General features: G+C 41.4%; 2 protein-coding genes across 3 annotated transcripts in view; one reads left to right on the top strand and one right to left on the bottom strand.

Moving 5' to 3' along the window:
- mtx3 (metaxin 3) overlaps positions 1-2,982 on the bottom strand; it is a 4,683-nt gene extending 1,701 nt beyond the window's left edge. The window contains exons 1-8 of one of the 2 annotated variants that reach the window (XM_079351816.1): positions 2,843-2,982; positions 2,092-2,161; positions 1,792-1,868; positions 1,596-1,688; positions 1,322-1,504; positions 1,129-1,205; positions 406-563; positions 77-165 (exon numbers count right to left, since the gene is read on the bottom strand). In XM_079351816.1, the coding sequence (XP_079207942.1) occupies positions 77-165; positions 406-563; positions 1,129-1,205; positions 1,322-1,504; positions 1,596-1,688; positions 1,792-1,868; positions 2,092-2,161; positions 2,843-2,965 (870 nt within the window). In that variant the 5' untranslated portion in view covers positions 2,966-2,982. The remainder of the gene's footprint in view (positions 1-76; positions 166-405; positions 564-1,128; positions 1,206-1,321; positions 1,505-1,595; positions 1,689-1,791; positions 1,869-2,091; positions 2,162-2,842) is intronic. The other variant, XM_079351817.1, reaches the window with a different exon arrangement.
- Positions 2,890-13,428, top strand: thbs4a (thrombospondin 4a). The gene is made up of 24 exons (XM_079350965.1): positions 2,890-2,959; positions 4,703-4,809; positions 5,568-5,765; positions 5,859-6,106; positions 6,243-6,366; positions 6,466-6,557; positions 7,227-7,278; positions 7,362-7,564; positions 7,640-7,777; positions 7,894-7,974; positions 8,181-8,333; positions 8,483-8,587; positions 8,682-8,789; positions 8,899-9,058; positions 9,965-10,083; positions 10,160-10,212; positions 11,134-11,218; positions 11,312-11,408; positions 11,513-11,691; positions 11,867-11,915; positions 11,996-12,192; positions 12,560-12,732; positions 12,820-12,959; positions 13,054-13,428. The coding sequence occupies exons 1-24, from the start codon at positions 2,910-2,912 to the stop codon at positions 13,101-13,103; spliced, it is 2,961 nt and encodes a 986-aa protein (XP_079207091.1). The 5' UTR covers positions 2,890-2,909; the 3' UTR covers positions 13,104-13,428.
- Positions 13,429-13,435: the final 7 nt, after the last annotated feature.

Consider the following 13,435-nt stretch of genomic DNA (forward strand, 5'->3'; position numbering starts at 1 on the left):
TTATTACAACTGAGACTGTACCTGCCTCAGGCACCCATGAACCCATGCAAAGAAGATAAAAGGAAAGCAGAAGCACCTTCTCTATCAAGTTGGACTCTTTATTTACAAGCTGAGTTAGTTTCTGGAGGTTGGCATCCATTGTTTCCTGAACAGGTGGAGGAGGACCTGGAGAGAGATAACGTTCGAGGAGGAAGACAGATAAAGCGGTGTGACAGGAGCAGTGTTAATTCAGTGAGCACCCACAAGTTAATAAGATACAGAAAGCCAGCATGCAATGAAACGCAGGTGTAAGTAGAAGGAAAGTGTTTACAGCATCAGTTAATTTGTGTGATCTTTCCCCCTGTCTTTGAATGTAGATTTCACCAAGTTAAAGGTCCACGTTTTGCTTATGTGCAGATGTCTTACTAAGGTGGTCTGAGCTGAAGAAGAATGTGAGGATGTTGTCACAGAAGCGAGTGATGTTCTCCAGCTGCTTGAGGTGGCTCTGCAGAGGGCTGCTGGGGAGACTGGCTTTGTATAGTGGAGCAATAAAACCAAACACAAAGGCATCCAGACTGGTTGGCCTTAAAAAAAAACACACACAAACCAACATGTGAACAATTACACACAGAGAAACAGGTGACATAGAGCCATGATCTATCTTAAAGAGCATTACCTATATTATCAGAGTTTAACTCATCCTTACAGTTAATGTAAGGATGAGTCTTGTAATGCCTTGAAGTTGCATTTCTATCAGAATGATAGTTTAAAAACTCGTCACGAAACACAGCCAAGTATGATTAATGTCACACGGCCAACAGAACATTTCATTTGGCATTTTTCAAAAAAATTCCAAATCTACTATTATCAATGTGCCTGATGCTTATTGTCATGATTTTCCCCCTTTGCTGGCAAGAGAAACACCTGCACAGAGTTGAACTGAAGTTGAATTGAATAGAAGTGTTACAGTTTTCTCCATTAACTCTGGGCTTACATACAATGTAGCTGGATTAACTTTTTCTCTCCCGATTGCTGACTCTATCCACTGTCCTGTCTCAATTAAAGGCACATTACGCCTAAAAAGAAAAAGGCAGAAAAAGCCAAAAAAACAAACAAAAACAATCTCAAATGAGACATGGAGGAACTCACGAGTTGCCAAAAAAGTAGTTTTCGGTTCCCAACCTGTACGCGAGGAGATTCAGGCACTCTTTAGCATCACTGTAGATCTGAGGAAGAAAGACAATAGTGAACTATTTCTAAATGATAGCCGACATCTCACTTTGGTAACAACTACACAGTTGATATAAGATGTGACTCAGCAATAAGACAGGTCACTATTTACCTTTCCCTCGACCTCAGTGATTCTGTGCAGCGGTGCCTCTCCTTTAGTTAGAAGGATGCGAGATAGGGCAGTGTTGGCACTGCGACTGGGGACGATAAAGTTCAGAGGGAACGGTGAGCGTGAAGCAAACCATGGCCGTGTTAGGTTGGCGTAGTTTTCTGCATCCACCCAGAAAGTGTGCAGCTGTGGGAAACAAAGCATCACTTTGAATATTTTGAGTAAAACAGATCTGGTGTTTTGTTGTTTTTTTTTCTCAGAATTGAGATGGTGTTACCACAGCTGGCCGCAGTTTCTCTTCAAGCAGAGCTATGTAGGCCATGGTATCTGCTCCTTGTCTGGCTGACAGCTCAAAGTCTGCATTAAACCTCTAAAAGTGAATCAGTTAGAAATATTACAGTTTTGTTTTAAATGGCTTAAGGGACAAAATAACCAGAAGACAAACAGTTAGAACTCATTGCATCCACTCTTACCTGTTTTCTTAGAAAGTTGATAATCTGTGTAGGTTCTGTAACTGCAGAGTCTCCACAATGCAACTCTGGAACTGTCGCTATAGATTTAATGACAGGGAGAAGATGTGGCACTTCAGAAAAGTTAAAGTATGAAAGCGTGACCATTTTTTTCCTTAACAAGAAGAAAGCTATGCAGGCCCTGAAGAAATATCTGCAGAACATTAACACCATAATTCTTTGTAGGTAAATAATTTCTATAAGCAACTACAATATGACTTTAATATTCTCTAACGTTCTGGTTTATGAAAAGCTGCAGCCTACCTGTTAGCGTTTTCCATGTCCAGTCTATGGGGGAAACTGTGACTTTTGCCCCAGAAAACTTGGCATATGCCTGGAAAAAAATAAGAGTGAGTTTGGCACTAAAAATTGGTGTACAATTGACTGGGTTTATGTGCATTGTAATCTACCAATGCCATGAATAAACCACTGTAGAACCTAAATAATGCATGACAACAACAAAAATACTACATATTGTAAAAAAAAATGTGACTACATGTCTACCTGGTGTGAAAACTGAGAAGTGTCACCTTGTGGCAAGAGTTGTAAATGCAGTAGAAAATTATTTCACTGAGAGAAAACGCATGGAATATAGTCAGCAAACAACTTATTGTTTACTTCTGACAAGGTTTTTACCACCACGGCCACCGTCCTTACACTTCATAAACATATAGATATATATATATTCAAGGAGCAGTGTCAAGAAGCTGACCTTGAAGCACGATACTTCTATCAGCTGAGAAAGTTAATGCTGACGACCAGCCGCACACAGAGCAAAGACAATGCAGTCACAGCTTTAAAGCTGCTGCTTGGTAAACATCATAGTTAATCTGGTAATGTTATCAACTGTCCTGTAGCCCGAGCAGTTTACAAACAAGCTACAGTGAGTAAGTTAGCATAGAAGCTAACCAGAGAGTCCACAGAGAGAAGACAACCAGGAAGTAAAGCTTTCGTCTTTAAAAGTAGAGCTCGGTGTGATGGCGGTATATTTTGTAGAAGATGACAAACACGTTACCAGAACTATCAAAGACTCGGTGTGTACAGAAGGCAAACCCCAGTCTCCTCCCCAGCATCTCAGCTCCATGGCAGCCGCCATGTTTTCATTCAAGGAAGGGGCTCGTGACGTCACGTGGTACATGCAGTCTTGTAGATAGTAAAGAATGATATGAATTGTGGAATTCATATCATTATATCAGAAATCTAATATTCCAATGGACATATTAAGGTAATATCCTCAAATAAAGGATCGGCTTATTAAAATCATCCAAAGTCCACTTCAAAAAGCAGGACAATACAGTAAAGCGTGAGGGCAGACAGACATACCCAAAAAGACACATACAACAGAGAATTATGAAATACAAAGATGAAAACAGAATTTTAAATATAACATTGATTAATATTTTTGGCTGACTGCAGACTAGCCTATTCTTAGTTCTGTTTAACTCAGTCTTTTCATTGCTTTTGGAAGTCATCTGTATGCATGTGGTTGTCCTGGGGACAGTATCTGGTCACAGATGAATCACACATCATACTACAGAATCTGTAGTACAGATTACCATAATAATTCCTATTAACCTGTACCACTATTTCAACAAACTTAATGTACTGTTCAGAGTAAGTTACAATGAGCTGATGTGCTGGGAACAGCCGGGCAATAAACGACACATAGCTCAGAAGGAAAGGAAAGAGTATTGTGAGGGGGGCGTAATAGTATTGCCAGGTAATATAAATTTGACTATATAGCAAGAAACGAATACATTGTAGACACTTCTATATATTCCATGTTTATATCAGTTTATGTAGTATTTTTTTAGCTGCTAAAGCATGAAGTCTGAGCACAGGCTGTTGAGGGCTGTCAGGTATATGGTTAGAGACCAGAGAGCCAAACACAGAAGGATGCACGCACTTGATGCATTGAGGGATGGTAAACGTCTCTCTTTGACTTGAACCAGCAACCAAGTTGTTGAAATGTACTTGAGGTAAGTAGAGAGAGTTTTAAGACAAGCTCCAGACATCTATCATGAAATGTTTCCAGAGTTCTGAGTCTAGACCTCTTTGTCCTTCCTTCCCCAAATTCTTTAACAGATGGGATTAAGAGAAGGTTTGCGGGGGTATGTAGAAAGAGTTAAAAGAAACTGAATTTACTGTAAAACATCTGGCACACAGTCACATTGGCTCAATGGAGATGAGCTATAGGGGATCAGTTCCACATCTATGAGACAGGTTGATGATGTTTGTGAACAAAACAAAGCCAGCTGGACTTAAGTTTCACTCTCTGCAGACAGAAGCCCAATCCTTTTCAAATATTTGTTAAAGCTGGCTGACTGAACTCTTTCTTTTGCAGTCATTTTTATGGTCTCTTACCAAAACTTCCCAAAGTTCAGTACACATAACTCTTAATAAATAAAAACCTTATGTTGACACGCGATAAAATAGTGTCATACAAAAACATGAAAAAATATGAATCTGATTAAGTAGAAGTAACACAATCTGAAGGGGGAAAAAATACAATATAAACACTTCCTGTTTCATTTTGTTTGGGGAGTTTTTTACTTTTCCTAGCATGTAGCAATAGTACTTAAAGTTTGACACACAGGTCAAATATACGACTAATCAACTGATGGAACTGTCGTAGTGGAGAGACACTCCCACAAGCTATTAAAATCATCCCTTCACTGTTCCACTTTCCCAGCAGCTGAGTAAAGGACCCTCCCCTTTGCTTTAAAAGCGACAGCCACAAAATCATCTCACCTCTGCTGAGGTTTTGCTTTAACATCTGGATTTTTCCATTATTCCATGGAAAGTTTATAAATGAATTATTAATCTGTGACATAGTGGGTATAAAGGACACTGGCTTCTTTCTTCACGAATCCAGCTTCAACCCAAGTGCTGATCCTGTCATGATGGGTGTGTGGGTCAGAGCAGTGGCTCTGACTCTGCTGTTGCAGCAGCTGGCGTTCACTGTCACAGCTCAAGGCATCGGTAAGTTCTCTTCATTAGCCACCTTCTGGACATCTCTGTTTGTTATGATCAGCTCAAGTTCAAATATCTCTTCATAAACTGTCTTTTACATTCATGTATGCCTAATGATCTGCTCTCTGGTGTTACTATTTATGATCTGCAGAGAGTCCCAAATTACAAGGGTAATTATGTCGATGGTTAGTATGGAGTTGATTTCTTTGTGACTGTTAAATGTCTTTCAAAGAACAGTGTGACCTACATACTCGAGGGTCAGTCTTAGATGGTAAAAAGGCAACAGCACAACCTGCCTTCTGAGAAAGCGCACGTGCAAAACTTTATTTGTCTGGAATCTACATGTAAACTATCCAGTTCCTGCATGTGAGGCAGTGTGAGGCGCTGGGTTTGTTCCAGTGGAAAGAGTTTACTGCTGTTCCTTTCTGCAACTCCAGTACAACACTCCATAAAACGCACAGCGGGATATAAGCACGAATGTGCACTGGCATACACACGCATAAATGCATGTGCACAAATACAGCTACACTGTCACACATAATAAAGTAGCACAGTGCTCTGACTCAGCAGCGGTGATTCACAGAACTCTGTGAGCCTTCATCAGAAAGATGCAAACCATCCATTGACATTGAAAAAATCCCACTGCTACTTTTCCAAATGAAAAGCCTTGGGTGTGTACTGACTGTTTCTGAAACTCCTATAAGTTCAGCATAAAATTAATGAACAGCAAAGTAACACATGGTTTTAACACTTCTCTCCTGTGTTAGTCTATGACCTGCTGGTGTCTCCTGACTGCCTGCCTGACTTACTCCAAGGAAGCCTGAAAAACAAAGGGCGAGATGAGGCTTTCCTCCTCTCTTCCTTCAGGCTCCAAAACAAAGCCCCCACCTCTCTCTTCAGTGTTTTCAACCCTCAAGACAACACGAAGTACCTGGAGCTGAGCGTGCAGGCCAAACTGAGCAAGGGTGAGTTATTGTACGACACACTACACTATAAGCTTTCTGTATTTTATTTCTTGTTCTCTCTTGTTATTCATCCTCTCTTCTCTCCATCCTTAGTGATCCTTCGTTACCAGAAGACTGATGGCCGATTTGGCACGACCAGTTTCAACCACCCCTCCCTAGCAGATGGCCGGGATCACCATGTGATGCTGCATGCAAGCGGTCTACAGCTCGGCCCGCCTCGCCTCCACATATATATTGACTGCAGACTGACCCACACTTTGGAGGATCTGCCGGCTGCGTTTGGGTCACTACCACCTGGCCCAAATAAGGTGGCTCTCTGGACCCTGCAGACGAGTGGACAGGTGACTACACATCTGAAGGAAGAGAAATGCTGCATAGAAAGAGAAATAAAAAAAGTAGTGTTACAACTAGATGGACATGAGGCACATGTACTCTTATCTTTTGGATTATTTTTGATTTCTCATATCACCTGGTCAGGATGAACTGACAGACCTGAAGCTGGTCACAGAGGACACCATAGACAATGTGGCCACTCTGCAAGACTGCTCCATGGATCACAGTCGAGCTCGGACGTCTGCAAGGGAGGCGTTGCAGCTACTGGGTGAGAACAGAGGGCCATTGACTCTCTGATGTTCTCTCCATTAAACACAAGCATTTATGTAAAATTCAAACCTGTTGTTAATTTGATTGTCATCTTCAGGTATTCAGGGAGGGCAGGTGGTACAAGACCAGACCACCATACTGGAGCTGAAGAGCATGTTATCTGAGATGAAGCAGCTGCTCAACCAGCAGGTAACCTATTTGTCTTGTTTGTCTTTCTTGAGTAACTCCTGATGGAAAAGCGAAGATATGTCAAAACACACAATTTAAATAATAAACATTCAAATATATGATGATATTGGCCAGACCAGAAACAAGCTACCGTTACATTAAATGAATACAAAGTAAGCAAAGTATTTCAGAGAACCTCTGGTAGTCGAAAATGTGGAGAAGTTTCAGGTAAATTTGAAGAGCTATCTACTTTAAGAAGTGGAAAAATGTTGGCTGCTTCAAAACATTTGGAATTTCCTTTCTCCGGGGTAAGATTGGTTTCGTAATTAAATCAGTGATTTGTTGTGAACATCAAGAATCCAGACTGTTTGTGCAGGCAGAGTCTCTGTCGTTCTTGTTTCAAGACTATGTGACCTCAACAACAGACAGCCGGGTAAAGGTGGGGTTGAGCATTTTCACTTCAAGAGAGGTAGAGGTGGATGATTTCAGAATATTGCTTAAAGCAAAAAGAATTTATCCTGAGAAAAGGCATCAAAGAGCCCGAGGCAAAAAAAAGTCCTTGAACAGCATTTCAGACCGACCTAAGCCTTATTCAGATCTTAAAGACATAATTAAATTCTGATTTGCCTCAATCGGTAAAAGCTGTGAAATTAGAACAAAGGTTACAATTTCTGTTTTTTTCTGGTTTAGATTAAGGAAATCAATTTTCTGAGGAATACCATCACAGAGTGTCTTCCATGTGGTAAGCCTTACGACTTCTTGTATAACATCCTATAAACACAACAACAAATTACAGACAACAGATATGAGCGTGTGTGTCCACAGGTCTTGGAGGCAATCCCACCAACACAGGCCCAGCTCCCACTCCTGCGCAGTTTGTCATGCAGCCTCAGCACCTGACTCAGTGTCCACCTGGCACCTGTTTCAAACAGAACATGTGCATACCCACAGACTCGGGGCGGTTCCAGTGTGCCCCCTGTCCAGATGGATATACAGGAGATGGGGTGCACTGTGACGATGTAGATGAGGTATGGATTTTATGCTTTTTAATGTTCAAGCAGCACTTGTCGCAGTTAATCCCATCATCTCTGTCTGTGTTTTAGTGTCAGTTTGGCCCGTGTTTCCCAGGTGTGAAGTGTGTGAACACTGCTCCTGGTTTCCGCTGTGGCCAATGTCCTCTAGGATACACCGGACCGGAGATAACTGGAGTGGGAGTATCTTATGCAAAGACAAACAAACAGGTTAAAGAAAACAACAAGTACATTTTATAATAAAAGTTCATTCTTTTCGATTGATTAACATCTTTTGACAGGGTATGAATCTTTTGTTTTACATTGACATCTCGTCTGTTGTCCAGGTGTGTGAGGATATCAATGAATGTCTGGGCCCACCTGACAATGGAGGTTGCACTGCCAACTCACAATGCCACAATACTATAGTAAGTCCACTTAACTACTTTCAGAATCAGAATCAGAATTGTTTTTTATTGCCATGTGTAATTAAATATTCAAGGATTTTTTTTCTTGGTGTATTGGTACTAAAAATAACTGTTAACATGGGAAATAGGGCTAAAATAGTACTTACATAAATACAGTAATTGTTTGTAGAAAAGCACCTTTAGTAGAATAAGTCTTTCCTCACCAGGGTTCCTTCCGCTGCGGAGACTGTAAAACTGGCTTTATAGGCAACCAGTTGAGCGGCTGCCGAGGTACCAGGCTTTGCCCAAATGGTCAACCTAACCCCTGTGATGCCAACGCTGAGTGTGTGGTCGAGAGAGACGGCAGCATCAGCTGCATGGTAAGATTTAGATCTTAGAAAAGACTGCATTTTTTGTTGAGGTTTATTCCTCCTAATTACAAATGACAATAATTGATTGCCATGTCATCATTACGTCATAATTTTCCTTCTTGTGTGTGTGTGTGTCTGTGTGTGTGTGTGTGTGATAGTGTGGCGTTGGTTGGGCAGGTAATGGCTATGTGTGTGGAAAGGACACAGATATTGACGCATATCCAGACATGAAGCTTGCGTGCAGAGACAACAACTGTAAGGAGGTACTTATGTCTGCGTTCACTCGCCTCTCTTGCATGTTATTAGCCTAAGTATAAGAGTTCACGTTATTGTGCCCTTCCTGTTTTGTTTTTCCAGGATAATTGTGTGTTTGTTCCAAACTCTGGCCAAGAGGATGCAGACAGGGATGGGATGGGTGATGCCTGCGATGATGACGCAGACAGTGATGGCATTATTAACATAGATGTAGGTTACTCACACATATTGGGGGTCTCTAAAATGAAATGAAAAGAATTGCATATTTTCCTCTGAGCTCTTGTACTACTTAAAATATATATATTTTGTTATGTCACAGGACAACTGCTGGCTCGTCCCTAATGTGGACCAAAAGAACAGCGATAAAGATCTCCATGGCGATGCCTGTGACAACTGTGTAACACTTGATAATCCAAATCAGAGGGATACTGATAAGGATGGGCTGGGAGATGAGTGTGATGATGACATGGACGGGGATGGTAAGTGGGTGTGTTAGTTATTAACAACTGGCAGTTTTATAAATGGTCACAGTTACTTACAAGGTTGGACGGTGAGAGGTGTAGTAGCAGGACTTTTATTGCAATAATTACATAGATGTAATAAAGTTAGTAACCCATCGTGAAAGCTAATGGCTGATAATCACATTAAAAGACTTATGTGTGTGAGGGCTGTCCAGACCACAGACTGTCTCGACAAGAACAGAATCTTTACCACCCTGTCTGGTGGAAAATGTGGAAGGGCCCCACTTAATCTGTTCAAAACATCCTCCAGGTCTTTTTTTTGTGTCTGTTTCAAATTCACATCTTCTACCACTTAAATCACAGGCTTTCAGGAAAACAACTCAGGCATTATTAAACCTGACGAGAAAAAACTGTAGAAAACAGTGTTAAATGTTCCAACTGAAATTGTACGTGTTGTCCAACAAACTTTTCTCGCATACCTCACTTGATTGCCCTTTAAGAGCAGCTCTCATTTGTTCCACTGGAAACACCATTTCAACGTGTACTTCAGCATTGTGTGTTTACCTTTACATGCTTACGCAGGTTGCATGTTTAGACTGCGCAGAGACCCCTGCTCACTCATGTTGGCAGAACTCCAACCCCTTGATCGTTTGGTTATGTCTTTAACTCCAAGACTGGATTGCTGAATGCTTGGTCATGTCTGTCTCCGCTCTAAAAGCATTTTTCCACGGTAAGCCTCCGCCAGGCATTGAAGGCCACTGGAAACTATTTCACCTTTGCCTTCAACAAACACTGCCATCTGCTGATGCATTTGACAGCTGCTGTCTGTATGCTGCATTCTGTCATTCTGTTTTTGTGTCTCCTGTCAGGGATTTTACTCATGACACAATAACATTCAAACTCTTATGGTGTTTTTGTTCTCAGGTTTGAAGAATATTCTTGATAACTGCCAGCGAGTTCCCAACCTGGACCAGAAGGACAGAGACAGGGATGGGGTGGGAGACGCCTGTGACAGTTGTCCTGATATGGCTAACCCTAACCAGGTCAGAAAAAAAAAAAAGAAAAAAAAGAGCTCAATCTGCTGTCTGAAGTTTGACTAACTGTTTTCTTTTTCTGCAGTCTGACTCAGATGATGATCTGGTAGGAGATACCTGTGACGACAACATAGACAGGTAGGGCCTGCTGTCATGACCTGTGGTGTGAATTTATGGCTGTTCAAAAATGTGAAAAGCTAAAAACATGTTAAAAGTCTGGTTCAAGGATACAAACTATTGTGGGAGAAATGCATCTTGTAGCCACTCATTTCGAGTAACAGTGTGGGTTTGAAAATGTATATTTTCATTGTGTTTTAAGAAGGTGAATATGACCTAAGACCCTGCCTTTAATCAGGCTGATGGCCAGTTAAAGTCAAGAAAATATGTAGTATCCCAGGCCACTCCCTCCACATGCATGTAGGCTGCCTTATGTTTCAACCAGATGAGCTGTGAAAGATCAAAAAGAGACAAAAAGTGCATTTCCACCACAGAAACCTGAAGGACCTTTTCATTTTTAGAGATGTTAAAGATACTTTTGTTGGAAATACAAAATAATAAAAAAATATATATAGATACTTCTGATCAACAGTTATTGAAAATAAGAATATAACCTCTCACCTGCCAATAGTAAAAAGTGCAGATTAAACAACAATTCCTTTAACAAGATTAAATAATAGACTTGATGCATCTAAAAAACTCTTGGTTAACCTTTATTGAAATAGGTGAATCACTCACACTTTTGCTATTGACTCACAAAATATCAGGAGAATTATTCTTTAGAGTAGATTGTTAAGCAGACAAATTAAAAAATTTAGAGCTATATGATTCTGATGCAGACTCACTTTCTCCAAATAATTAAACTGACGTGTCACTGGGGATTGACAGTGTAATTTTGTCCATTGTCATGACATACAGTGCTGTTGTGACACTGTCTTAACAGGTGTTATCACTAAATCATTCCTATCTTGGCCAGAAGTACTTCAGCACCATCAGCTGATTTCAAACTATTGAAAAGAAAATAGTTCTAAGATATGTTTGTTTGTTTTACCTGTTTGTCAGTGACGGTGACGGCCACCAGAACACAAAGGACAACTGTCCCACTGTTATCAACTCCTCTCAGCTGGACACGGACAAGGATGGGATGGTTTGAAACTCTTAACGTTCATTCATATCCATTCATCTAACTAAGTATTGATTGTTTTGGGTTACTACAAATGTGTTATTATTTTTTTGAAAGGGAGATGACTGTGACGACGATGATGATAATGATGGCATTTTGGATGAAGAGGATAACTGCAGATTAGTTCCCAACCCGGACCAGAGGGACACAGACAGTCAGTATAACTTCCTATTTGTGCCTGTGTCTTTACACACAGTTTGTGCGCTCTTTGCGTGTTCAGTGTGTGCCTTCACCCTAAACTGTGTCCTCATATCGTAGATAACAACGTTGGAGACGAATGTGAAGGAGACTTTGACAAAGACGACGTCATCGACATAATAGACCAATGCCCAGAAAACGCTGAGGTCACCCTGACCGACTTCAGAGCCTATCAGACCGTGGTGCTGGATCCAGAGGGGGACTCTCAGATTGACCCCAACTGGGTGGTCCTCAATCAGGTGAAAAAACAAAGCAATTCCCAGTTAAATATGGTTTTCCAGTTTGTGTAAAGCTCAAACATGTTTGTATGATAATACATGCTTTTTCATCTAATTTCCATTTCGTTTCTAGATTTTTTAGTTTCATCTCTACAAAAACAAGTCAAGTAAAGCTTGTCTTTTTTTGTCCTTACAGGGTATGGAGATAGTTCAGACCATGAACTCTGATCCCGGCCTCGCAGTAGGTAAGAAATCCTTCACACTGTCTCATGGAAGAAACTGTTTTGATGCTGGGATATTCCTCATTTTCCTCTCCCATCTGTAGGCTACACAGCGTTCAGTGGAGTTGACTTTGAGGGGACCTTCCATGTGAACACAGTGACTGATGATGACTATGCTGGCTTCATCTTTGGCTACCAGGACTCCTCATCCTTCTACGTGGTGATGTGGAAGCAGACAGAACAGACTTACTGGCAGGCGGCGCCCTTCAGAGCAGTCGCTGATCCAGGAATACAACTTAAGGTAAAATGTTGGTTAATGGCTGCATTTCTTCAGCGGCTTTACTAAAGCGCCTCATAATTTGCTGCTAGATTATTTATATCCATTCATCGATGGTGGCTGGCTCTGATTTAAACCAAGTCCAGCGTACAGGCCTTGACTTTCCTGCTAAAAGTATTTGGTTTGTATTTGGTTTGTTTGGCGGCGTCAGCAGCTCAGTCTGTCCGGGACTTGGGTGTCCTGGTGCAGAGAGGTGCCAGTTCACTTCCTGACATCTGCTGAGGTGCCCCTGAGCATTTAAATCCATTCCCTATGCCCAGGAAGACTCTTCTAATGTGTTATCAGTACTCGTCTCCTTCCTCTTTTGTACTACCCATCTCTTCATCACCAGGCTGTGAAGTCTAAGACGGGTCCAGGAGAATATCTGAGGAACTCCCTCTGGCACACAGGAGACACCCAAGACCAGGTCCGTCTCCTGTGGAAGGACCCGAGGAACGTGGGCTGGAAGGACAAGGTGTCCTACCGCTGGTTCCTCCAGCACAGACCACAGGTCGGATATATCAGGTACAAACAGACACGCACCCACACTTAAAGTTCAAAACACACATTTCTACTGTGATCTGTGAGACTAATTCACCCCCCATTGTTCAGGGCTCGCTTCTTTGAGGGCTCAGACCTGGTGGCCGACACAGGGGCGATTATTGACACCAGTATGAGAGGAGGGAGACTGGGAGTGTTCTGTTTCTCACAGGAGAACATAATCTGGTCCAATCTGAAGTACAGGTGCAACGGTGAGTCGGCAAGATTAGTGTAACCATCACTGAGGTTGCCTCTCTCGTCACACACAATTAAGTAAGTTCACGAGTTTCCTCTTTTCTTCTACAGACACTATTCCTCTTGACTACGAAGATCTCAACGCCCAAAACACAGATTGAAGGAGGAGAGAGATCTATTAAACATGTGGGGGAGAAAAGCCAATGAAGAGGACAGAAGGTAGAAACAGAGCGATGAATGTGAGATGGAGCACGAAGCAAAGTCGTTAGTGATGGTGTTTACACTTTGTCATTAGAGTGAGAGGATCTTACAAGAATATAACTTTGGGCATTATATACTTTTACTTTTATACATTCTGACAGCAGCAGGTTCTGTGATAGCTATGGAATAATACCTGCATTATTTTATCAGCACTCTGAACACTATTGAAAGACTGTTTTAGCATATAATAGAAGATACAGTCAAATTAAAAGCATTTTACAAAAACAGTTTC

Source organism: Symphodus melops, assembly GCF_947650265.1.
Source record: "Symphodus melops genome assembly, chromosome: 1".
NCBI lineage: Eukaryota > Metazoa > Chordata > Actinopteri > Labriformes > Labridae > Symphodus > Symphodus melops.